Below are 27,380 nucleotides of genomic sequence, written 5' to 3'. Positions count from 1 at the left end.
AATCGCTTTTTGATTTGTATTACTCTGGTTACTAGTGAATCGAGGATCTTTTCCATTTGCTTTTCTAAAGACTATAAAGACAGGTTTGAACAGATTTTCAGAATGGCGCACAGTAAAGGGTATGAAGTTGTGAGACCAGAGCTGTATCATGTGCTCTGAGGACAAAGGGCTTTATTTAACTTCAAGAATGTAATCAGTTAACCCTTCTATCCTCAGGACAGTGCCTGAATTGTACTTGAATCTTAATAAGCAGATGAAAAAAATTGCTGTCCAAACTTCCTAAAAAGAAAATGCCATGGTTTGCCATCATAAGCAATTCTGATTTTTTTTTAAATTTTTATTTTTTTTCCAATTTATTTATTTTCAGAAAAACAGTATTCATTATTTTTTCACCACACCCAGTGCTCCATGCAAGCCGTGCCCTCTATAATACCCACCACCTGGTACCCCAACCTCCCACCCCCCCGCCACTTCAAACCCCTCAGACTGTTTTTCCCCTCCCCCACTGAAACTCACCCATATAGCCACAACCTGACTTCTCTTGCTGTATTTTATGTATGTTTTTTATTCTATTTTTTTTTAATGGTGTTGGAGAAGACTTGGTCACCATGACCTGTCTGAAAAGCTTTACAAGCGCCTGAAGTCTTTTAGGAAGTCTTCTTTGAATGAATAAGGGCTTTTACTTGTCCTCAAGGATCTTTTTGCCAGGATTCTAAAATATGTTGCTTTCTATAATCCTAAATCCCTGAGTCCCTAATACAAAGAGGAATAAAGAAGAAAAAAGCATCCCTCAAGCTAGCAAAAAGTGCTGTCAATATTTTGGCATCTTTCTTTCTATTATGTACTTTATGTACTTTGTTTAGATATTAGATACATTTTTTTTTTTTTTAGAGATGCTTGGGGCAGAGGAAGAGGGAGAGAAAGAATCTTTTTTTTAAAAAGATTTTATTTATGGGGCGCCTCGGTGGCTCAGTGGGTTAAAGCCTCTGCTTTTGGCTCAGGTCATGGCCTCAGGGTCCTGGGATCGAGCCCCGCATTGGGCTCTCTGCTCGGCGGGGAGCCTGCTTCCTTCCTCCCTCTCTCTCTGTCTGCCTCTCTGCCTACTTGTGATCTCTCTCTGTCAAATAAATAAATAAAATCTTCAAAAAAAGAGATTTTTAAAATTTATTTGACATAGAAAGAGACAGCGAGAGAGGGAACATAAGCAGGGAGAAGCAGGCTTCTTGCTGAGCAGGGAGCCCAATGCAGGGCTCGGTCCCAGGACCCTGGAATCATGACCTGAGCCCAAGGCAGACCCTGGGAGAGAAAGAATCTTAATCAGGCTCCATGCCCAGCACAGAGCCCCACACGGGGCTCAAGTCAATCTCACAACCCTCAGATCATGACCTGAGCTGAAATCAAGAGTCAGATGCTTAAATTACTGAGACAGCCTGGGGCCCCTAGATTCGCATTTTTTTTTTTCAGTTTGCTTTTGGACTTCCTATATCTTAAAGCTTTCTAATATAAATGAAAAATTCTTTGTAGACATTTGAATGGCAATACAATATCCCCCGATGCACTGTAATTTATTTAACCATTCAGACCCTCCTGCACATTTGTGACTGATTTCTTTTTATTTTAAATAATTACTGTGAGTAGCATTGCACACTTGCCAAATTCCTGTCTAGAATGCTGTCTGTCTGGATCACTATTTTGTTTGTATGTCCTCCTCCCATAACACATAGGATCCAGCACATAATAGATGCTTAATTATGCTTGTTGCCTTACAGAGAACCTGACTGAAGTTCTTTCTAGGCTTGAAATCATTCCACTTGTCTTATGGAAATAATTATTAGAAGTGATTAAGGTCACAAACAAAGCACAAAATATCACTAGGATGTCCATGAAGAATAAAGAATAAGAGTGATCTAGAAGGAGTGGGTGGGTTGCATCTTGTCACTCCATTTGACAAGGAGTTGTCAGAAACCCAAGAAGATAGGAGCAGAAGAAGGGACTAGAGCAAAACGACAGGCACCTGTATTAGCAGAGACTGAGTTCAGTCCATATAAGAGAGAAAGCCACATAATGTTGAAAAAGACTTCTTAAATCCTCTCCTGCAGGGGTGGCTGAAGATAAATACTTTTGTATGGAGATATTTCAAATTGATAAGTATTTGACCCTGATAAGAAAAATGGAGAAAGTCTTGGTGCAAGCTAGCTTACACCAGAGAATAATCTGACTAAGTGAAAGATCCAGACAAGTGAGGATGCACTTAAGCTTATTTGCACCATAATTTGCACTATTTAAAAACGTACTGGCTATTTAATTTTCTCTTTCTAATTTTTGAGCTATGTGTGGTGAGTTGGTTTTATTCCCATTTTTAAAATGAATGAACTAATAGCAATTAAATAACTAGCTACATAACTAGAATTTTAGATCACTTTTATTTTCAGTATACCTGCTGGGATCAAAACAAGGAGGCCACTTCCCAGATACTTACAATTTTTCTCCCAGATCTAGTTATATTGAAAATATTAGGTTGAGTCATATGAAAATGTCACATTTATAGATGGAGTATCAGCAGTTTTGTATAGTTCAATCTAATTTTAGGGGTGGGAAAAGAGGAGATGAATAGCCTGACCCTTTTCTCCAGTTTAGTGCCACCGGCTTCCTTTGCAAAAGGCTCACAGGGTCAAGTCTTCCACTGATAAAAGGTTTGCAAGCCCACTGCTAAATGAAGCTCTCAAGCTGATATGTAATACAAGCAAAAGAAAGCCCAATGTCAGATACCAAAAGAGAGTAGCAAACCCTGGGCACAGTTCAGTTTTCAAGAATATTTTCAGTAGGCATATGTTTTCTGTTCATTGACAATCCTTGCCCTTGCCAAATCAGGATGACTGACACCCTTAATTTGCAATTTCCTAAATTTCAAGAGGTTTTTTTTTTCTTTTTGATTGCTATATAATGGTTTACCCTAATTATTTTTTTCAAGCTGCAGTTTTTGATGTTTAATTTCAAAATCAATTTAAGATATCTCAAGCTCCATTAATATACTGTGATATTGCTTCACTCATTTTCTTGTGAGGCACTTACTTTAAAAAATGCATCATTCTAATGATTTTAAATTACTCTACAGGGCACATACCAATTTACAACTATTACAAAATTCTACATTTTTTTCCCCAAAGCACTTCAGTTTTAAAGATGTTCTGTATTTGGAGACAGAATGAGAGAGAGTTAACTTTTAAAAAGGCCTGAATACAATTTATAGCCTTTAAAATTCTCTACGGTCTCTGATGCAGAATGTAACCTAAGTAAATAAAATCTTAAGTGTTCAATGGGCATACAAAATAAGCTTGAGGTAGGATATTAGTATAGAATAATTTTCTTCTCATTCAAACTAATGATGCTAATTTTTATAAATGGACACACAAACTCATATTGTGTGTGTGTAAAAAAGCAACATGTGAGTATTTGAACGTGTGCAAGTGTGCATGGGTGTGCATGAGTGGGCAAATGTGGTTGAATGCATACATGAGTGTGCAAGTATCTTTGCGTATGTGAGATTATGTGAGTGTGTGAGAACCCAAGTATATGTGTGTGCATGTGTGAGGATTGTTTATGTGCACGAGTGTACATATGGCAGGACTATATAGGTGTAGGTGTGTTTGTACATCTGTGTGACTTGCATGTGATACTGTGTTCTACTGTGCAGGTGTGCGAGTGTGTGACTTTCTGGTTGAAGTGCATGCTTGAAGTGTAAATGCTACATGCACTTCTATTTAGGCAGTCATTAGAGCATACTCCAGAATTATTTCACTGGCTTCTGCATAGAATGGGGGAAATGCCTTCCTCAACTGTATCTATAACACATCTATAAAATATTTGCATAAATATGCACACAATTTATACCTTGCTTGAAATTTTCAAAGAAAAATAATAGCGATATTCAAATTTTGCCCAAGGATTTTGCACCTGGTTGTATCAGTTTAATAGATGTAAATCAGCTGCCAAAGTTGGGAAATCTTCCTTCCCCATTGCTTTTTAAATTTTTTTGATTACTTTATTCTCTCAGGATTCCTCATTCACAGTGACACATGTCACTCTTGGCAGCGATTAAGGACACTTTGGGATTAATATTTAAAAGACTGTAATTAGGGGCGGCTGGGTGGCTCAGTTGTTGGGCGTCTGCCTTCGTCTCGGGTCATGATCCTAGGGTCTTGGGATTGGGCCCTCATCGGGCTCCCTGCTTGGCGGGAAGCCTGCTTCTCCCTCTCCCACTCTCCCTGCTTGTGTTCCCTCTCTCGCTGTGTCTCTCTCTGTCAAATAAATAAAATCTTGAAAAAAAAAAGACTGTAATTAAAATCAGTTTCCACCCCAGACCACTCTTAAAGTTGTAGAGGGCTCCAGGCATTATTTCTGGGACCAGGCCAATGCCCATTCACTGATACATTTCCCTTCTCTTTTAAAGCATGCTGCTCTAGAAAGGAGAAGTCAAAGCCCTAGGGCCAAAGCTACCATGAAATGAATGGCATGTTCAGTGCTAGACTCTTGACATGTATTATCTCATTTAATCTTCACTGCAACCTTGCAAGGCAGTGTTAATTCCATTTTTCAGGTGGCTGTTATGGTGTGGAGAGGTTAAATAAGTTGCTAAAGATCATGTGGCTAATTAGGGGGGGAAGATGGCTAATTAGGGGGATCACATTCAGATCCATCTGACTCTAAATTGTGCTCTTTTCTCTACACTGTGCTGAACCTTTTCAATTGAATCTGAAAGTATAACCTTTACAGAATTTATATCCTCCCTCACAGGGCATAGGGTTTATTTGGCTGCCTGCTACTTTCTAGCCCTCAGTTGTCCACTCTAATGATGCCTGAAAACTTGACTGATACCAGTTTCCTGTCTACTTTAGAGGCAGTGAATAAATTCATGAACTACACTTCTAATGTTGAGCCTCACTATGTATTTATTTTACTGTATATTGGCTTGACTAAACTTACTACTAACTTGTGTAACACAGTTTGCTGAATAACTATTGTATGTCAGAGGTACTATACCCATTTTATAGATGTGGACATTGAAGCTTCAAGACATTAGGTAATTTGCTTAAGACTACATGACCAGAACCAGGAGGGAGACAAACCATAAGAGACTCTCAATGTCACAAAACAAACTGAGGGTTGCTGCAGGGAGGGGGGTATGGAGAGGGTGGTTGGTTATGGACATTGGGGAGGGTATGTGCTATGGTGAGTGCCGTGAAGTGTGTAAGCCTGGCGAGTCACAGGCCTGTACCCCTGGGGCTAATAATACATTATATGTTAATAAAAATAATAAAGTATAAAAAACATGAAGGGGCATCTGCACCCCAATAGTGATCCGAAGGGGCACGTGCACCCAAATGTTTATAGCAGCAATGTCTACAATAGCCAAACTGTGGAAAGAACCTATATGTCCATCAACAGATGAATAGATAAAGAAGGTGTGGTCTATATACACAATGGAATACTATGCAGCCATCAAAAGAAATGAAATCTTGCCATTTGTGATGATGTGGATGGAACTAGAGGGTATAATGCTGAGCAGAATAAGTCAATCACAGAAAGACAATTATCATATGATATCCCTGATATGAGGAATTTGAGAGGCAAAGTGGGGGTTTTGGGGGGTAGGGAAGGAAAAAATGAAACAAGATGGGATCGAGAGGGAGACAAAACATAAGAGACTCTTAATCTCACAAAACAAACTGAGTTGCTGGGGGGCAGGGGGGTATGGAGAGGGAGGTTGGGTTATGGACATTGGGGAGGGTATGTGATATGGTAAGTGCTGTGAAGTGTGTAAGCCAGATGATTCGCCAGACAATTCTCAGACCTGTACCTCTGGGGAAAATTATACATTATATGTTAAAAAAAAAAAAAAAGACTACATGACCAGAACCAGCCAATTCTACATCCCTGCTGACAATCCTGGATAAGCTTCTTTGTTTGGCAAGGTTTGGATAAGTCATTGGATCTAACTGAGCCTCAGTTTCTTCATTTGTAAAATGGGAATCACAGTGCTTTTACTGCAAGATTGTTACAAGGGTGAGAGACAAAATACATAAAGCATCTTGAATATAATAGACAGAGAATACCATGATAGTGTTTATCTGAGTCATTATAGTACAAGGTGAGTATGGGCTTTGGGAATAGATGGACCTGCTGAATTTCTCTAAGTTTTCATTTCCTTATCTATCAAATGGCAATAGCGTCTTATAGCAGCTTTTCCCAAAGTATGTTCCAAAGAACACTGTTAGCTTCACAGAATATGAAGAAAATATTAAGCAAAACCTGGGTTTCCTGATCAAAATTTTGGGGGAAGCTCTTATAGACAGCTATCCTTATGCAGGGAATTTTTTTAGATTTTTTAGAATCTGTAATATATAATATGAGAATGTACTTTGTGAATTTCCAAGTGGGAGCTGTAGTATTTCTCCTTTCATTTTTTCACTACGGATTTTTTTCGGGGTGTCTATAACAACTTGCAGAAAACAGCTGTATAGAAAATATTTTGGAAGTACTTGTCTTGAAGATTAAATGGATAATATGTGTAGAGCAGGTATATAATAAGAGTTCAATAAATGTAACGATCATCATTATTACCATACTCCTCATTATAATCATTATTTCTCTCTACCATGATACAAGTTATCTGGGCCAGAAAAAGCATGCCTAGTACATTCTTAGAAATAGGGGTTTGGAAACTGCAGCCAGAGGTCTTGTCTGCCAGTTTAGGATGAGCTAGTCCAATGGTAGTAGAAACTTCAGCAGACAATATACTACTTAATTACATCAGGTGTATTTATTTGTATGAAATAGATTCCTTAGAGTCACCAGTAGGTTCTTTGATGATTAAAATTTTCCTAGAACATCCCAGGCTGGAATTCCATTGGTAGAGACGCTGTTGTTGCATTGGCTTTTTGGGTTGGTTTTAGCATTTCATGAAACCTCTTTTTTTTTTTTTTTTTTTTAACACAGGTATCTTCCTATATCTGAGAGTTTTGCCTCTTTTCCTCCCCACTTAAGCTAAGAAACAATTAACTGTGAAACTTGACAGAGGTAATGAGAAATGTTATTGAATATCTGACTTATGTAACTGGACTATCTTCTCTTTGATTCAGTTCTTTGGCAATCTGGAAATAATTTGCCTTTACCCTTGTCTATCTCCTGTCAAGGTGTACACAGTTCACCTAGATATACGGTCCTTTTAAAATCATCTTTAAACTTTTATCCATTCTCTACCCCTTATGGTAGAGTTAAATCATATTTCAAGAGCAGAATTATAGGATGGTGGTGGATCCTGTTGCTTTCTACCCGAAGTCTTCAGGGACTCTGTGGGTTGCTTGGCCATGAACTAATCTTTTAGAGGGAGATATATTTTTAGAGAGAGATGTATTAACCCAAAAGGAAATTTCCTCACACATAAAAAATGTATTTATGCACCAAACCTGCTTGTACTGAAGGGTAAGATGTGGGATAAATCTACAAGAAACTTTGTATCTAGCCTGGAGGCCAACGTTATAGATTTTATTTGCTGTATAGGATTCATGACTAGGATTAGCTTCTCTTTTCTCATTCTGATGGTTAAGATGGATATCATGAAAAAGTAAGAAATTAATTATTTCTTCACTATTTTAACCCTTGGTATGGCTGTTCAGGAGGTTGTTTGCATTAGGTTGTGGACCAAAAACATAAAGAGGCCAAGAGGGCTGAGGTGGACTGAGAGAGGCTTTCGCAATCTATTGGTCCATTGATTCCCAAGGACCATTTCAACCCTTCCCTTATGTGCCTCAAGTGAAGGAGAGCTCCTATTATGAATGGATTGATGGTAATTAAAATGGATATTCTGAGAATACCTGAAGTTCATTCTCAGAATAAAATGTCTTTCTGAAATGTTCATTAAAAAAATGGATATTCTGTCTGTCTCTACTTTCTTAGTATGTGGTTTGACAAGAATGTTAGAGAAAAACAAATAACTCTGGCCAAGTTAATGCTGTGACCTTCATAAATAAAAAAGAAGTGATTTAGATTTTTTACCAAAGTCAAGTTCTGTTTATGAAAAGCTTTTTGTTAAGTAAAAACTCAGATTTAATATGACCTTGTGGAAATATCTGAATTCGGTTGTTCCACCCCATAAAGAGGCCAGGCTCTGTGGCAGTTACACAAGGTACAAATATGGACAATGAGATCATGGCAGCTCAGATGCCAACTGATATCCTGGTGACCCTGAGGAACCTGACTACACCCTAGTAATTCTCCTTTATATAGCACACATGATTTTGTAAACCATCAAGCTAAATAAAACATCTGAGGAAGATTTCATGGCCTAAGAGCCATCCAAGACCACTCTGAACAACAAGATCTAATCTTTGCCAGTTTTTTATGATCTCTGTGGGTTTTCTGACTGGACCCAGAGTGTTCTAACTCATTTAATTACATAAAACCTCTTTACTCCATCTAAGTTATAAACCCACTACTTTATTAGATATTTTATCTGAAAGATATGCTGGTTTCCTTCTTGAGAGATTCAAAGCCCCTGTTTCACAGGCTCACAAGGAGTAGGTTATCATTAGGCATTTAATTATTCTACTATTGTCCCACATTTGTATTCTTTATTTTATTTTGTAGAACCCTATTAATGAATAAGAAATAGAGTTATAAGCATTATTTTATGCCTCCTTATTACAATTTTATTGTCATACATTAGAGGTGGGTTTAGGAATGGTTATCACTGATGTCTTATTATTGCCAAGAAGGATTCTTGGTCAGTTATGCTAAAACCAAAATCATCATTTTTGGTAGACCTCTACATATGATTAACTTTGCCAACAATTCTATACTATAAGTTTACTTGTTCAGTCACCTTGGTATCTGGATGGGATCAGTTTACTCTGGAAGATACATTTGGTTATATTTTGTAGGCTAAAGTAAATACTGCCATATGCTAGAGCAGTGCTGTCCAGTAGAAATAGAATGTGAGCCGCCAATGCAAGCCACGTGAAAATTTTTAAATTTTCTAGGAGTTAAACTAAAATGTTTAAAAATACAGGTAAAACTCTAATAAATAAATAATTATAATTTTTATATTTATTTAACCCAATATATCCAAAGTATTATCATTTCAACATGAAGTAAATATAAATATTTTGTTTATGGTTTGTTTATTTAAAAGAGAGAGAGAAAGAAGGAGAGACCACAGGGTGGGGGGTTAGAGGGAGAAGCATGCTCCCCACTAGGCAGGGAGCTGGATGTGGGATTCAATCCCAGGACCCCGGGACCCCAAAGGCAGATTCTTAACCAACTGAGCCACACAGATGCTCTCAACATGAAGTAAATACAGAAACTAATAAGGGGATACTTTAATTCATTTCTCTACCAAAGCTTAAAGAAGATCCATAGGTGAAGTGTTTCACTGCTCTTAATACAAAGAAAGGTTTTATTTCTGTTGAGCCATGCATTTGTCTTTCTGTTGGGGACTCAGTGAATCACAGAACTGCTCATGTTGGCCTGTTGTGTTGGTCAGGAGCTAGAAAACTGCAGTGAAATTTGATCTTATTTACTTGTGCACATAGCTCCCTTAAATAAAGATCACATTTCTCAGCTTCCTTTACATCCAGGTATGGTCCTGTGGCTTAGTTATTGGTCAATAATATACAGATGACCATTTCCAGCAGTAGCTTCAACGAAGTCTCCTTTAAAGAGAGGGGGTAGGGACACCCAGGTGGCTTACTCAGTTAAGCGTCTGACTTCAGCTCAGGCCATGATCTCAGAGTCCTGGGATGGAGCCCCACATGAGGCCCACTCAGCAGGGAGTCTGCTTCTTTCTCTCCCTCGGTCCCTCCCACCCCCACTTGTGCCCTGTCTCTCTCTCAAATAAATAAACAAAATCTTAAAAAAAAAAAACAGAGGGGACAAGGCCTCTCCTCTCTCCCTAGTCTGTATTCTAGTGCCTGGAACAAAGATGTGGTAGATGGAAAACTGGCTGCCATTGCATATTATGAGAATAAAGGTCCATCCCGGGGATAGGAGAGATGTGAGTGAGAAGCAGCTTTCTTTCTGGAGTCATCACACAAGCTTTGGACTGCCTACCTCTAGATTTCTTTTTTGTGAGAGAAAATCACACTTATATCTTGTTTAAGCCACTCTTTTTTTTTCCCTTGAGGGAGGTATTTCTTGTCGCTGAACTCTAATCTTATCTGACATACCCGGAATGTAAATGTTCTCTGACTGTGATTTCATAATGAATAGCAGAACTTAAAGGAAAGGGAGTGAAAAGACAGAACAACTACTTTTTAGCCAACTTTTCAGTAAAACATCTATCCTACAAACACAGGAAACAACACCATTGAGGTAGGAACAAAAGCATGCAATGCCTTTGGAGTAGAGAGAATTTTCATACTCTTTTAAACTAATTCAGCTTTACAGTATCTGAAAATGAATTTCTTTGAGACAGCTACTAATTTATCTTCTACTTACAAAAGATTTGTCTTTGAAATGTGTCTTTACAATGAGAATTGAAATATAATGACAATAATAGCTACCATTTATTATTATAATTTAATGTCTATGATGGGAGAAGCATTATGCTAGGTGTTTCACATATATTATCTCATTTAACCCTTACAACTACTCTACATAGTAAGAATTATTTGCCCATTTTACAGGAGAAACTCAGAAAAACCAAGTAACTTACTCGAGATCTCATAGTAACTTAGAAGTCGAGCTGGGATGTGAGTTCATTTCTGTCTGAATTTTTTTCTGTCCTGAATCTCTGACAATTTTCATAATTTTCTGACAGTCTAGGAAGAGGTGCTGGGATACCGCTCTGTATATGCTTATTGCCACTTTTCTAGATATTCAGTGCCAGTGCTGACAATGGAAAGGTAATATCTGAATCTGAGCAAGCTTCTCTGAATGGTATATTGAACAAGAGGTCTAAACCAGAAATCCCAAGACTTGCTTCTCATATTAACTATGGGCCTAATTAGCTGCATGATCCAGCATAAGTCATTCAACCTTTCTGGGCCTCAGTTTTCTCTCTTTATATAAAGAGTGGGCAGAACTAGGTGTTCTCTAAGATCTAATCTAGTAAAAACATTCCATGATTATACCAGTAAGTCTGTCAACAAGGAAATGAACAAAAGGGAGTGTGCTGGAAAAGAAAGTAGGCAGTGGTATTTAGAGTACTTTAAATGCTAGATGCTTGACATGCAGAATAAAATCTTAAAAATCAATGGACCTAGCAGAGAAGTGTGGGAAGCTCTTTTTGATTGTTGAAACTGTTTATTCTTGACTCCACTGTTAATTTGACTGCTATGGTTTCAGAAATATCTTTTGAACAAAACTTCTTAGAATGTTCTCCTAATGCATATTAACTGAAGCATTTCGGTAGCATGGAATGAACTCTTTTTAAGTTTGCTGGACTCTAATGTGTTTACCCATACTTCAGTAGAAAGAATTCTTTAACTGGAAGTTAAACTTTTTATCCACTTAGAGTAAAAAAAAATGGAAATTACTGAAAAATAGATTTTAAATGTGCACTTAGTTGAAAAACACATTTTGCAGATGTGTACATTGAGACCCAGAGTGGCTGAGTTGCCTAAGAGTATATTGAGAGTCAGAGCTCTGCCAGGACACTGGAAGCATCTGCTCTATGTCGAGTTTTGGTGAGGGTTCAGAGGGGCAACAGATTATTAGCTAAACTTTGGGCTGATGCAGGACTGGAGATCCATATTTGAAGCCCATCTAGAAGACAATGTGCTTTGCAAAGACAGACTGGAAGAAAATGATCTGTCTCAGGCTTAGGTCTGAAGATATTAAGTAACTAACTTCCTCCTAGATTTCATGGCCACTAGTCAAGTTTCATGAGGGTGTGGAGCCCAAGTTTATATTATCTATATGGTCAAAAAAACCTGTGACCTGAGATTTTTAATTTCAAGTTTACCCTGATCTGTAGGAGAAGGGCTCCTGGCAGACACAAAAGTAAATCCTCCCCAGGGGAATACTGGCTTCACACGGGACTGAGAGAAAATTTCAACATATTTGAACTCACAAGAAAAAAAATAACAGAAACAAGAAAGCAGGTTGTCATATGCAAGAGTTGATAGAAACAACAAAACACAGACCCAGACTCACAAAGACTTGACATGTTACATTCTCAGCATATTAAATAACTGCTTCATATGTTTAAAGGGAATAACCAGAAACAGAATTAAAGAGGAAAATATTATCAAAAATCAATGAGGAATATTTGAAAAAAAAAGTTAAAATTTTAGGAATAAAAAGTAATCACTGAAATTAAAAATTCAGTCGAAGTGTTAGACATCAAAATAAACAGAGCTGAAGAGACTTTTAGTGAGCCAGAAGACAAATTTGAAGAAATTATCTATAACAAAGAAGCAAAGACATTGAAAATAGGAAAAAGAAGTAAATGACATAAAGGTCAGAGTAGGCAGTCTAATTGAACTTCCAAAAGGAGGTAATAAAGAATGTAGGAAAACCAAGGTTTAAAGAAATAATGACTAAATACTTATGATTAATGGAAGACAAGTGTCTTTACATTCAAGAAACTCAGCATGTCACAAGCAAGATTTAAAAAAAATGAATCTGCAGTGATCTTTAAGACAGGGCATTGGGCTGTGAATGCTATTGCCAGCCTCAACTTTGAAGCATACAAAATCAAGTTAAGTTGTCCTGTGTCTCAAAGCAAATTAGTTCCTTCAGCGATAAAATGAGGAAACTATTACCTACTCTACTTATACTTTATGGACAGTATGAAAGGGCTTCCCAGAAACCTTATTACCAGGTTACTGGGAATTTGGAAGCTTAGGTACAAGTCAAGTTTTTTATAGCAGATGCAAGACCCCATTCAGAATTGCTATGAGCTCCACCTAATGTGAAGATGTACTGTCCTTAGTCCCTCATCTTCCCATCCCTCTTCTCCTTCTCCCTAATGACTCAGAATCTGGAATAGTCCTTCAGGTATTTTGCAGGCATTTTGTATCACCATATATCAATGTGCAATCCAACATCAAATAATGACCCCCATATTATGTCCATAATGATGAAAGGAAGAAAATGAGTATATACGTATTTGGAGAAAAAATAAAAACCATCAGATAAATGTAGGATATTTCTGTTTTAGGAATGAAAGTCTCATTTAATTTATTGGTGGGGGGAGATATACGGGGTGCTCTTTAGAATCTCCAGTCATCTGATTTTGACATATGGAATTGGGACATATTTTGATTCATTACCCATGTCCTGGCCACCAGTTTTGCACAACTACATTCTGGCTTCCTTTAACCTCTCACAGCCGTCTCCACTGTAAAACATTTTCCACCTCCTCCTTCTGCCCTGACAGAGGACTGCCAGGCAGCAGGTCACCCTGTGCAGGGGGGCATCCAGCTCCCTATGGGATCCCACCTCCAAGGCCAAATATACCTTTTAGATAGGCCCTTCGCTGTGTCCGAGTTCACTTCATGTAGATAAACCACCAAGAAAGGTGCCCACTAGCAAACGAACCCAGAATGCAGAGTAAGAGTCTGAGTAAATGAGAGGAATATATTTCAAGTGAAGCACAAAATTTTCCTGTTTTCTTTAGATGCTGCTATAGATGTGTAAAAATGTATTCCTTATTAGTGACTATACTCTAACCATGTAAATAAGCATACCTCTTCACACTCATGCTTACTTACATTTTCTTGCCTCACAATTACCACCTTATTTAAATATATGTCTCTGGTTTGAAAAGCAATTTTAAAGCTTTAATGTCCTAGAACAGTCGGTAGTTAGCTCAGATTTACACAGAGGCAGTTGCAAACTTACCTCTCTGTGCAAACTTGTTAGGTTGTCAAAAGTTCCACTGGATTTTGCATTGCTGCCTGCTAAGGCTGGCATTACAGGTGTGGTTTTCATGGTCTCAGAACAAAATGTAAAAGATGTATTTTGAAAACATTTGATTTTTGTTGTGCTTTGAATCACCTGACTATATCTATATCTATCTATCTATACACACACACACATATGTACATACATACACAATTTAATGGTCATTAAATGAATTCTCTTTTATAAAGATATGGGATTTTTGAATAGGAGAACATTTTGGGGCTCAATTTCTATTTTCACTTGAGACAAAAAAAAGGCTTAGGGGGTGACTATCTCTGAGTGGGACATGTTGCTAGGAAATCATGATAATAGCATGATTTTTTTCTACTTCATACCTCTCTCAGAGATATATCTGTGGATTTAGTCTTACACACTCAATTTGACTTGTAATTCTCTTAAGGATGGTTTTGGGTTGTATTTCTAGTGCCTCCAATGAACTTCGCTTACTGATTCAACAATCTAGAGTTAATGTTTTGACCTCACTGTAGTGTTAATGCTGTAGCCACTGTATCTATCAGGTTTCTTTTTTTTTTATTAAATCAATCAAATCAGAACCACCTGAAGGTTTATTCTTTATTCTTTTACTGAATAGAAAAGGATATACTTTAAAATAAATTTGATCAGAGATTGTCATACTTTGAATAACAAGTTAATAGAATCTATGTAGGGATTAGTCACAAGCTTTTTGTCCTTGTAGGCTGAAAAGCACTATAAAACCTTCTATCATGTTTCAGTGGCTAGCTGTCTATATTCGAGCTTTTCTTTAAGTACAGGGAATTTGTAGCATTATGATATGCTAACATTGTTTGCTAATTAACAGAAACATTTCTTCTGAGACCTCAGCTACTGTTCCTAAGAAATTCAGGTGTGTGTCCAAAACCAAATAAGGAAAAGCACCTGCAATGCTAGGCTCCTATCTGGTTACATTAATTATCTCTTTTCTATGGAAGATGCTAAATTCTAGTTATTTTATATATGAGTAGATTTTTCTCTTCACTGGCATGATGAATGGCTACATAGCGCTGCCCATAGCGTGTGCATTACATTTTGAACAAAGCTTCTTTATCAAATGGCATTTATGACCCTGCTGTTTCTGTAATGTCTGTAGGAAAAATACAGTGTACACACTAATCATTTCAAATGGTCTGATCGATACCTAGAAATTACAGGAAAGTGATACATTGTATGTGGTAGACATGTATGGTTAGATGAAAATCTTTTGGTTATTGGCACTTTCAATAAAGGGGAAAACTAATAATGTTTTTTAAAGCATACAGTCTTTGTATCATCAAGGAAAGTTTCCCTGGAAAAAATAATTATATGAGCCTCTTACAACTTCCTTCTCTAATTATCTGTTTTATTAGTAGATGCAGATCACATCCATTAGGGAACACTTAAAAACATAATGAGACATTGTTATAATGAAGATATATATATACACACACGTATGTGTGTGTGTATACGTGTAACTCTATAAATAGAGGCAAATTCTCAAACAACATGGTCTATATATCAAAGCATGGATGTCTTTATAATGAAAAAAAACCTACAATTAATATTTTCTCACCATAAACAATATGGAGCTAAGAGTTTATGGACTGTATCCACGAACCATTCATAATCAGTGTCAAAAGCTCAAAATACAGGATCAAGAATCATAGATCTCAGTGTTGGAAGGGGCCTCAAGGGCCATTTGGCTAATCTACCATTTCACAAATGAGGCAGCTGGTACTCCAAGAAGTTAAGCAAGTCATTCAAGGTCATTGTGCTGTGACTATACATACACACACATACATATACTGTCATGTCTCTGGTGGACAAGATGGCCACATGTCACAGACTAGCCTGAAAACAAATATCCTTACAACAAAGCCTTATGGGATCTTCAGGAACTGACCCCGGATGTGTGGATGGGGTACACAATGATAGTACCTCATATGGCTTCTGCTGTATAGCAAATAGAATGTGCAGAAATATCTCAGAGCTGAATGCTCCATCTCTCTCTAGCTGATTAATCTACTTCTAAGATATAGTATAATGAGAGAGGATCACAGCAGAGAGGAGCAGAGTTGTCCTCTCTACGTGAATGCTTACCTTCTATGAATTTCGCTGCCAGTTATCTATGAGTAACAATAGATGGGGTGGCTCAGAGGAAGTTTCATCAAGGAAAGAGGACTACAAAGCTCTGAACTCTGCTTTTATGTTCCCCCTCAAAGACTACGTGACCAGGAGAAGCCAGATTTTATGAAAGAAATATAGTAAATGCACTTTAAAATGACAATAGTAGAGGTTAGGGCCTGTAGCCTTAGCATAGGTTAAATGTATTACTGAGATTTCATGGCAAGGAGTTCTGTTTTAAGGGAGCGTGATTTGACCTGTGGTATATCCAAATCTCAACCATGTTATAACAAGCTTCAATTGTATCCCTCTTGAGGTTTTTTAAAAGACTAATGAGTTAACCTTTGTGAACTACCATGAGACCCTCAGGTGAGAGAAACCTATATCAAGTATCAGTTCAGTGCTGCTAACAATACTCAACGTACCTGCAAACAGACCAAAAGTCATCAGTAAACCATCCACGGCAGTCCTCTTGGTATCAGAGCAGCCCAGATAACATGCTAACAGCTAAGCTTCATGCGCTTAGAGAAAGAAAATGATCAATGGCAAAGAGCCTATCCACCTTTGAAATGACATGATCCATTATAAGAATCAGATGTTAAATTCCTTCCTGTACTGAGCACACTCAATTAAAAGTCTGCACAGTGAGATCATCTTGATGGTTAAATATGCTCTGTGGGAACAACCTTTATGGAGCTTAAAAATCACAGAAGGACTATTCTTACTGTGGCACTAGAGACTTGGAAGGCATTTCCTTCCCCTATTTTTCAATTTGGTAGTTTTATTAGGAAGGTTTTTTTGCCTGAGAGGCTGCTGTGTTTTGGGTCATACCTATCCACTCTTGCTTCTTTGAGCAAGAGATGCTTCTAAGTGTTCTTTTTCTATTGGGTCCAGAATGGATGAATGTGGCTTTCATCTAGGATCTCTGGACAAAAATGTATCATTTGTGCACTTGATATTTGATGCCCTTCATCTCCTTGAACTTTCCCTTTTCTGTAAGTTCATCTATTCACCGGAGTCCCAGCTCCTATCTAACTCTTCCTTCTTTCTTTGGCAGGGGTGAGGATGCAGGGCTGAGAAGAATGTCAGGCATGGAACAAAATCAGCAGAACCAGTTTCTATCTGCAGGTTTGCAACCAGCCAGGCCGTTTAGTCTTGGATGAGTTATTTAACCTCTCCGGCTCTCAGGTTCCTCATGTTTTAAAAACTTGAAACATGTTCATTGCTGTTTTTTTCCCTACTCTTGTTTATTGAAGTAATCTCTCCACCCCACATGGGGCTAGAACTCACAACCCCAAGATCAAGAGTCGCATGCTCTTAACCCTAACCCTAACTCTAACCAACAACTGTTCATTGTTTACTGCTTGTCTCACCCCTGCCAGACTGCAAGCCCCAGTAGCACAGGAATCTTTATTCTCCTCACTGATGGGTCCCAAGATCCCAGCACACGGTACATAGTAGGTGCTCAATGAAAACTTGTTTCATAAATAAATAATTCACTTGTCTGTTAGTGGTGTCATCACCATTCATCCAGTCTCCCACTGTAGACATCACAGAGTTCGTGAAAATTCCTACCTGCCCTAACACATTTCCAGTAACCAGGTCTCCTAGCTTCTTTCATATCCATCCTTTTGCCTCCATCTGTGCTTAAATTCCCTTATATCAAGTTTTCATCACTTTTCACTATATCCTCCAAACTACTTTCAGAGTGATCATTTTCAAATACAAACACAGTAAGGGTACCTAGGTGGCTCAGTTGGTGAAGCACCTGCCTTCAGCTCGGGTCATGATCCTGGGGTCCTGGGACCGAGTCCCACATTGGGCTCCCTGCTCAGTGGGAGTCTGCTTCTCCCTTCCCTCTGCCTCCCCCCAACTCACACTCTTTTTCTCGCCCTCCCTCTCAAATAAATAAAGGAAATCTTAAAAAAAATATAAACATGGTTATGATATTAACCTCTTTAAACCCCTTCAACGGCTTTCCCATTGTCCTCAGGCTCAAGTCCAAACTCATAGGTGTGGTATACAGACCCCTTCATGATCTGCAAAGTCTTTTGTGACCACTTCCTAGACATTCAGATAATGTGAAATACACCTTGTGCATTGCTTCTCTCTCTCTTTTAGAGCACTTAAGTGAGAGACATTTAAAATCTTTGTTCACAATTGTCTCCTCAGCTATGGATATGTTTCATTGCCTCACATGCTGCCAGGGACATAATAGGGGCTCAGTAAATGTCTGGCAAATGAACAATTAAGTGAGGAGGTTAGACCACTGCAGTGGCTTTCACCGATGGGAAAACCATTTAATGTCTCTGTGCCTCCAAGTATTAGAATCTCTAGTGATGCTAAGGCAGAAGGACTAGAAACCACCACACCTATGAAACACTGAAGCAGATATCTCTACACTTTCTTCCACACCTAATCTTCTATGGGACTATCACTTTTCCTCATCATTTGATTTGTTTGGGTGGGTAAGGGGGATTTGAGATGAGGGTGGAGTGGGGTAGGGTTTAGGGTAATTCATCTGGAAGGGGGGAGGGGCAAGTGTAGAGGCAGGTTTATCATTAGTCCTTTCTTCCTCCTCTGAGTGATTTCTGCTGATAGGATTGGTGCATGTCTTTGTGTATTAGGTGGAAGAAACTCTCAGCACAATGAATTTCATGTTGATTCATTGGAAATACAAATATTTGATTTGTACAACTGGTGATTAGTATATTGCCAAAGGTTTTGTCCAATTCTGAGGCACCAGGAAAAGCACATACAGATGTGAGTGGCCTTAGGGAGAAATTGTACGATACAGAATCACTATTCAATCAATAAATACAGTACAGTGGTTAAATGTTTGGAATGTGAAGCCATAATACCTCAGTGCAAGTTTAGGCTCTGATAACTACTATGCAGTTGACTTTGGACAAGTTAATTTAACCTCTCTGTGTCTCAGCTTCCTCCTTTGTAAAGTGGGCACAATGACAGGACTTACCTCACAGGGTTGTTATGGAGATTAAAAAAATACATGTACAACACTTAGAATAGTGCCTATTACATAGCAATTATGTGAGTGTGTGCTTTAGTAATAATGCAAATGTTAACATTCTTGTTTTAAACTTGAAACTCTAGACATACTATGTCTGACACATGAAAGGTTGGAAGGGGTTCAATAACATTTAGCAAGTAAATCAGTACTCAGTTTAGAGCCACAATACCCAGCTACTTTCTTTCTCTAACCATCTTATGGTTTGTTCTATGTGTCTCTTCCACCAGACTATAGGCTTCTCCTGTGCAAGAACCACATCCATCTGGTTTGCCACTACAGCCCCAGCAACGAATCACCATGCCAAGCACATAGCAGGCACACATACATCTGTTCCGTAAATAAATGAAACTCTAAGCATTTTAGTCTGCATTTTAGTTATTATTACATTGTCTTTATCATTTTATCCATTTCTGAAACTGTAAATTGCAATCCTCTGTCCCATATTATTTCTATGTGAGGCAACACAATTTTGTAAAAAAATTATGTTAGAATTAATGCTCTTAACAGAGGGATTTTCTTGTTTCTTTACAGCGTGAGACTATAGATTTTTTGGTTCACAAATTCAGTGGTACAAGAAGTCTCATAGAGCTTCTAATCTTTCCTGTTTAGCACATGGCATTTTATATCCTCCAAAAAATTCATAGGCAGAGGTTCCATAGGAGTTATTATTTATTAATTCTACTCATTTAATGAGCACATGACCTGAGGATAAGGAAAAAAAGTATAAAGAATGACCCAATATTTTTAGTTTAGGTGGTGGAAAAACAAATCATGTACACAAATAACTATATCACGATGCCAATTTTTTGCAATTACTCTCTTGCAAGGAGTACGGTGATCAATGTGATCAGGAGAGATTTTATAGAAGAGTTAAAACTGTAATTTGTCTTGGTGGATGTGTTGGATTTTCATAGATGGAAAGTTACCTCAGCATTCCCTGCTGAGGAAAGGGCACAGAGAGAATGTGAACGTGTGATATGTTGGGAGTGAGCAGAGCATATGAGAGCCCTTTTGCACAAAGAGGGATTTATGCAGGAAGCAGAAGTAGAAGACAGTCTGGAGACAGAGATTTGGAACAGTTTTTGGTGGGCTTTTGATATCAGCCAAAGATATTTGAAGTTTATCTCTAGACAGTGGAAATCTATTGCTGATTTTAAGGTAGGGGGATAGGAAAAGGACAGCCAAGTTGTGGGAATAGTAATTGGGTGGCAATATGGCAAGGAGTTCCTAGAGTTCCTGAGCTTAGTTCCGTTTTTTAGGGATGGAACACCCAGTGGAAATACTCAGCAGCTGACCAGAAATGAAGGATTATTTGAGTTTGAGGGAGATACCGATTTAAAATAACCTGTAGAGAACCGACAGTGGGAGACATGGGAAAGGATAAAATGACTGCAGGAAAATGCAGAATGAGGACAGAGGTTCAAATCCAGATTGATAGCAACAAAAGATATAATTATGAGTCCAGTAGTATATTGTTTATGAAAACCCAGTCAAATACTAGCCTAGGAAACACTTGGAAGTCCCTTATGACCCATGAAGGCATACAGATCAGACTTTGAGAAGTGCCACCGTAAGACAAAGACCAATGAGGATTTGGGAGTGTAGGAAGGAAGAGAAAGAGGTAACTCCAATGTACCTGTTGAGCAGTCAGATCCTGTCCACTTGGGATCACAGCTGCACACTCCAGTGTCCAGAAGAAAAGTCCCGTGTCCTGAGCACTGCTCTTGACAAATAGGAAGTGGGGTTTCACAGTTGACTCCTCCCCAACCAGTAGAACAGTGACATTCTCCTTTTACACAGATGCCATGGCTGGAACACATTGGGTCTAAGCAGTCCTCTGAAGGTGCCAAAAAGGAGGAAAAAAGAAAAAAGTGAACAGGTGTGGCCTATATACCTTAGGATAATGAAACTGAGATACGCACACTGATTTCTTACTATGTCATTAATACTGTTTTAATTAGGTAATACCATGTCTCATGCAAAGGCTGGATTCAAACCAGAAGAATATTAACACTTAAAAATATGGGAGGGTATCATAGAGGCTGAATCCTAAAATTAGAAGACGAAGGAAGTGGGGCACCTGGGTGGCTCAGCTGGTTAAGTGGCTGTCTTCGGCGCAGGTCATGATCCCAGTATCCTGGGATCGAGTCCCACATCAGGCTCCTTGTTCCATAGGGAGACTGCTTCTCCCTCTGCCTCTGCCTGCCTCTGCTCTCTCTCGCTCTCTCTCTCTCACTCTAACAAATAAAGAAATAAAATCTTAAAAAAAAAAAGAGTCTCTCCCTCCCTCCTCTCCCCAAAAAAAGAAGACAAAGAAAACCATACATCTGTTGTGTAAAACTGGAGCAACGTGTAGTACTCCCACACATATGGGTGGGTGTACCAGTGTGGGCCTTTGATAGGGATTCCTCAGCTTTGTAAAAATGCCAAAGAATTTTTGGGGAGTCCTTCCTTGTCTTTTTTGAAATTGGAATCACAGCTCTGAGAAATGGCTTTCACTTGATGTGACTAAAGAAGATACACATAATAATTATACAGAGAATATAAAATAAATAGGTAAATACATAAAATATACAAATATACTACGTACAATAATGTGTCTACAAATATAAAAATATATAAATATATAAAATATTAAAACATACATATCTTTTTATAAAGCTTAGGTCATTAGTTATTAAGTGACCTGACTGCTGTTGTGTGAAAACATGCAATATAATGAATTTATTATAATCTTTCATTAATTTCTTGGAAACACTGAAAATGCAACATTGTAAGCCTAATTTTAAAAATTATTGAAGTTTTTTTTATGCCTTTTCCTTCCATCAGGATGCTGTGACATAGTTTTCAGTGTTCTAGAATATCACAGACACAATTCTATTTATCTCTGATTCTGTGAGTTTGGAAATTTTTGGACACATTCTAACAAAGGTATAAACTCTCTTTTTTTAAAAAGATTTTATTTATTTATTTGACAGACAGAGATCACAAGTAGGCAGAGAGGCAGGCAGAGAGAGAGAGGAGGAAGCAGGCTCCCTGCCTAGCAGAGAGCCCGATGCGGGGCTCGATCCCAGGACCCTGAGATCATGACCTGAGCCGAAGGCAGAGGCTCCAACCCACTGAGCCACCCAGGCACCCCTGTTTTGTGCTTTTAACTGAGTGACCATTCCAGGGGAAACGACAAGGTTGATTTCAGATTTTCTATTCTCCCAATACAAATAAGATGAGACTAAAATAAGTCGCCATAATGAGGATGTATGCTTTGAATTACTTTTCTCGCAGTGAAAACAGACTGATAAAAACCTGCCTTCAATGGCAAGACAGGTCTGGTCGTGGGTGTGGCCTACTATCATGGAACAGAGTAAGCTTCACTAAGCATTATTATAATTAGTGCTATGCCATTATAATTAACCCCAAATCTCAAGGTCTTAGCACAATTCTTTACTACCTGAGCTAATCAGCAAATAAATACTAAAAGGTACATCTACTTTGATTTTGTTCATTATTTGGAGTGGAAGGGAAAGTCTAAAAGTATAGAATATTATTTTAGAAGGAGATCATTTTGTTATATTAAAACATAACAACTTTAACAAATAAAATGAGATTTAATTTAGTATAATTTATTTTATTAAAAGGCCACCTTCAATGATTAACTAAGTCACTTAGATCAGAGGCATGAAGTCATGGCTGAATGGGCCAGGACTACATGACATAGACAAACTGGACGGAAGAAGCCAGTGTGTTGGGAGTAAACTGGAAGTATCCGGTTTAACAGAAGCTGTTGCTTCTTTGTTCCAGGTAATCATCACCACGTAGGAACATGGTCCCGGTATTACCAGATTTTCCAGTTGTTCAAGAGACGGCAAAAGAGAGGTTTTTATAGGACACTTCTCTGTTTTTATATTTTGGCAAGTGGATCACATTAAAACAACAGCAACAAAAACACTACCGCTATCACCACTGTGTGAACCAAACAAAACCCATCCATAAGCCCAGTTCAGCCTGTGAGTTTCTAGTCTGTGGTCCGACTTAAATATTCTTTTCTACTGTATTTGACAAGTTCATACTGTTAAATATGGTGAGCATTCTTCCTTGCTATCTTGGTTATTCCACAGATTTTCTTAGCGATCCCTAGAAGGGAAATGTAACCTAAGCCATTTTTCAGTTGCTCCCAAATTTTGATTAGAAGGGTCTAAATTAATTAGGTCAAACATTTTCATTACAAACTGTAGGTGTTGTGAGAGATACCGTGTTTTGGTGACCATGCATATGTCCACATAACATCTGACTTTACAACTTAAATATAATGATTGTGGTTGGATCACCATAAAAACAATTTCCAGAGGTACTCTTGTACCCTGTCTAGGCCCAACACCGTTCATTGGAACAGATATAATCTTCACACCAAAAGTCTATACTATTGCTAACGGGAGGTGGAAAGCTAAATTCTTAGAGCAAAATGAGATTAAACCCTTTAGAATGCTGTGTAATTGTCTTAATGAGCCATCTTTAAAAAGCAATTATAGTGCGTTTTCAGCAGCTTCTTTCCTGAACAACAGTTGTGATGAGACCATCTCCCATGGTAATGGTTTAATATTATTTCTGAAATCAGTCTTATTTGAGGAATGTGGCATGAAAAGGTCTGATTACTAGTAAACTTATTTTCCAATGTGTCTCTTTAAATGAGAAAACTATTGCCATTTCAAGCTACGTTTGTTCATGTGTGCATAAAGGTTCCTTTGGGGTGAATTGTAACATAAAGGCACTGCTTTGAAACTCATTAGTGGTAAGTTGGCTTCCTTAGGCACGGAGGTCAAGTTTCAGCATGAGTTATGTAAAAATAAATAATATAAAGCAATGATAATAATGGTAATTACAAATCGCTCCCAAAGAAAACATTCAATGAAATGGTTCCAAATGTGCATATATTATTATTTTTATCATGTGCTTTAAAGTAAGATGGAGCCTAATGTACTGTGTAATAACGAAAGTATATGAATTAACACCTAATATCATCAGTATGGAAATTTTCAAGTTATAAAACAGTGTTAGAAATGAGGGGGGAAGCACCATTTTTCCTTACCGATCTGCAAGTGTCACAGACACAGCCTCATGTTAATATCACAGACTGTCCGAAGAGACGTGAACTCCCCCGACTCCAGCCCTCTGCTTCGTGTACTAAAGACATATTGAACACTTACAGCTTGCAAAGATGACTTGCATCTCTACTAAAAGCACACAATGACACCTGGACAGTTTGGGGAGAGAAAAGCCTGAAGCAAGAGATGAAAATGGGGCTCTGACCTTCCTCGCATATTTCTCCTTTGTAGCCTGGCACACAGATGCAGACTCCCATGATGCAGGTGCCGTGACCGAAGCATGTTGGGTCGATGCATTGCTCTTCTGGAACGTCGCACTCTGGCCCCTTCCAGCCATTTCGGCAGACGCAGTGTCCTTTCTCGTATTCTCCATTCCCGCCACACAGCACAGGGCACGAATCTGAAGGTTGGCAAATGAACTTATAGTGTTCTCAGAAAGCTTTTAAAATCTCCGAAGGGGCAATTCTCTATTGATTCTTGTATAATATTTCAGGCAAAAATTTGTATTATTTCTGTCTTAGCCTTTATTAAATAGGCAAGTGTCTGTGATTGCTAACAGAATTTTCCTCTTATAGGAGTGGAGTAAGGATAAGTGACAAAAATATAAAAATTATGTCAAGAATTTGCCTTTGATCCCACCTATTATTATTATTATTATTTCAAGCTAGGGTTTTTTCCTCTTATGCCTTTTCTTCCTCAGACAGATTTTTCCACTTTTAGAAAGAAAAACCCCCAAAGTGTAACAACTGATAAATAGGGAAGTTATTCATATTATAAAATGTTATCCTTAAAATGTTATACATTTAAATAGATTTATGCTGGACAGATGTCTACTCCCATGACACCACATGCAGACCTTTATTAGAATACTTTGCTTTGCCAGTGTTGGTTCCCTCTTAAAACTATGGGCTCTTTGAGGGCAGGGCCTGAATCTTTTGTCTTATTCAATTTTTAATACCAGCCGTCATCTTTATTTCTCATCCCCAGACTTGCAAGACCTATCATGCTCCTGGGAAGCCAGAAGTGCTATAGAATTCTCAGCTGTGCAGAATTTAATCTAAGGAAACTGAGTGGCTGGGAAACCTGAGATTAAAGCATTAGCAGACTGAGAACTGTAAGAATATACTGAAAATGAGCAGAAAGCATCTCTACGGTAATAACTGTAAGCCTATGGGGAAACACAGTGTGACATACCTAAAGCTTTTCAATAATTAAACTTTGGCAAGTCTAGGAAACAGTAAAGTTTGCCAAGTTTAACTTATGGCTTGCCAGTTTTTACTTTCTAAGGCTACTTACCGGTTCGGTGACTGCCTGTCCCTTCTGGTTTACATGGGTCTGTGTATAAGCAGTTACAGATGTCCTAGGTACAAATTCCACCTGTTAGGCAACCCTGACTATTTCACCTCTTTGAAATTGTTACTTTGCCCAATAAACCGGGAAAACAGTAGATCTGCCTCACCGGGCTATCACAGTAAGTATGAATCTGAAGAGGTAACAGAGTGTTTAGAACAATGTCTGGCAGGGTAAGTACTCAGCTCTTGGTTGTGGTGGTTGGGGGGGGTAGATGCTGCTGCTGTTGTTGTCACTACTACTGCCACTTCTCTTCCTCCTCCTATTGCTACTGATCCCGAGTTCTCAAAGGACACGTATTTCCCTAAACCAACTGGAGTAACAGAACAACATTACCTCTTGCACAGTCAGGCCCAAGGAATCCTGGAAAACAATGACAATGGCCAGAGATACACTCTCCATTTCCATTGCAATTGGTTGAGCAGTCATCCATTATTTCTAGTAATGGAGAGAAAAAGAAAAAAAAATGAGTAAATGTCAGGCTGTAGTGTCCTTAATTTTTTTTTTAATTGCAAGAACTCTGGGCTTGTAACGGTCTTGCCCTGTGTTGTCTTGGAGCACTTACTATTTAAAATCAGATGCCAAAGATTTTTGCAAGATGTCACATGCAGTACCAAATTATTAAAAGGGCCCTGGAATTGCTGAATTAGCTATTCAAGAGTGAAACTAAAAACCAACCCTTATCTCTAAAGTACATAAAGGGTCTAGATGAATTGTATTCTTATGAGACATTCACAACAAAGCTAAAAATGTCCTAGGATTATAGGACATTTCTCAAAAGCGAAATGGGCTTAAAATTGCAACCCAAAAGACTCAGTCTACTGTTTACTTTTCAAATTTAGGTTGTAGCAAATAAAAAATTTTTTCTCTAGTATCTTAAAATGTTTGATCTACCATCTTGACAGCTTAAATATGATAATCAGTATTTCATTTTCATTAATAAGTGACAATGGAAGGCTTTTAAAGTAAGTGTTCATATTAAATTCACCACCACTAAAAGCATTAGAACCTAAGTATTTTGTTGAGAAATGCTTTCTTGACTGTAAATGCTTATCAGTTCTCTGCCACTAATTTCCCTTCAATCCATTCTTAGAGAAGAATAGGCTTCAGGGGAATTGAGAAGGCTTTGAAGGTGCCCATAGGTAGTTCTGGGGACATAAAGACATACAGTGCGATAGAACTTTGATAAGTCTTGTGGTAAGTAACTTGGCTGAAAGGGTATGATGTTACCCAAAAGTCAGACGCTGACAAAAATTATTTCTAGTTTAGAATTGTATTTGAATATAATAAAATCAAATTCCAAGTCCATGAACTATTACGGTATGTATACGTTCTTCTTTCAGTTTTTTTTTTCTTAAATAATCTTCTCATTACTCCTTCTAGAAGTTTTCCATACTTAGCATTCTTGGATTCAGAGTTTTATGTTCTGGCTCATTAAACTCCTACTTCTCGTATGTACCAATTTTTCCTTTTCAATCCGAATTATCTACTTCTTTTAGTTTCACCTGCATAGGCTATTTCCAATTGGAAGGAGATATTCTAGGAAGTGGTCTTGGCATCTTCCACTCAACTACGAGAATTTATAATGAGGGTCGAGAAATAACATTTCTTCAATTGTGGCCTTTTGACCACCTGTATCAGGAGGATCACCTGAGGCACTTAAAATGCAGATACCTAGGCTTCATTCCAGATTTACTGAATCTGAAGGATGCAGCTTAGGTGACCCTGCAGATGCTCATCGTATTCAAGCACTGAGAACCAATGCTTCATACAGTAAACTTCCATAGTTGGACAACTGCTGATCTAGACTTCGAGTTCTGCCTTGGGTAGAATAAAAGAGGAAGAATGTGGTATCTAGTTTATTTGCGGAATTC

General features: G+C 38.1%; 1 protein-coding gene across 1 annotated transcript in view; it reads right to left on the bottom strand.

Annotated features, from left to right (window-relative positions):
• Window positions 1-27,380, bottom strand: part of TENM1 (teneurin transmembrane protein 1) — a 792,472-nt gene that overhangs the window by 229,435 nt on the left and 535,657 nt on the right. Inside the window, exons 11-13 of the mRNA XM_044235713.1 lie at window positions 25,843-25,944; window positions 24,362-24,556; window positions 20,694-20,894 (exon numbers count right to left, since the gene is read on the bottom strand). Of these exons, the coding sequence (XP_044091648.1) occupies window positions 20,694-20,894; window positions 24,362-24,556; window positions 25,843-25,944 (498 nt within the window). The remainder of the gene's footprint in view (window positions 1-20,693; window positions 20,895-24,361; window positions 24,557-25,842; window positions 25,945-27,380) is intronic.

This window comes from Neovison vison, chromosome X (assembly GCF_020171115.1).
Source record: "Neovison vison isolate M4711 chromosome X, ASM_NN_V1, whole genome shotgun sequence".
Classification (NCBI taxonomy): domain Eukaryota; kingdom Metazoa; phylum Chordata; class Mammalia; order Carnivora; family Mustelidae; genus Neogale; species Neogale vison.
Note: the sequence above shows the minus strand (reverse complement) of the source record. Positions and strands in the feature narration are given on the sequence as shown.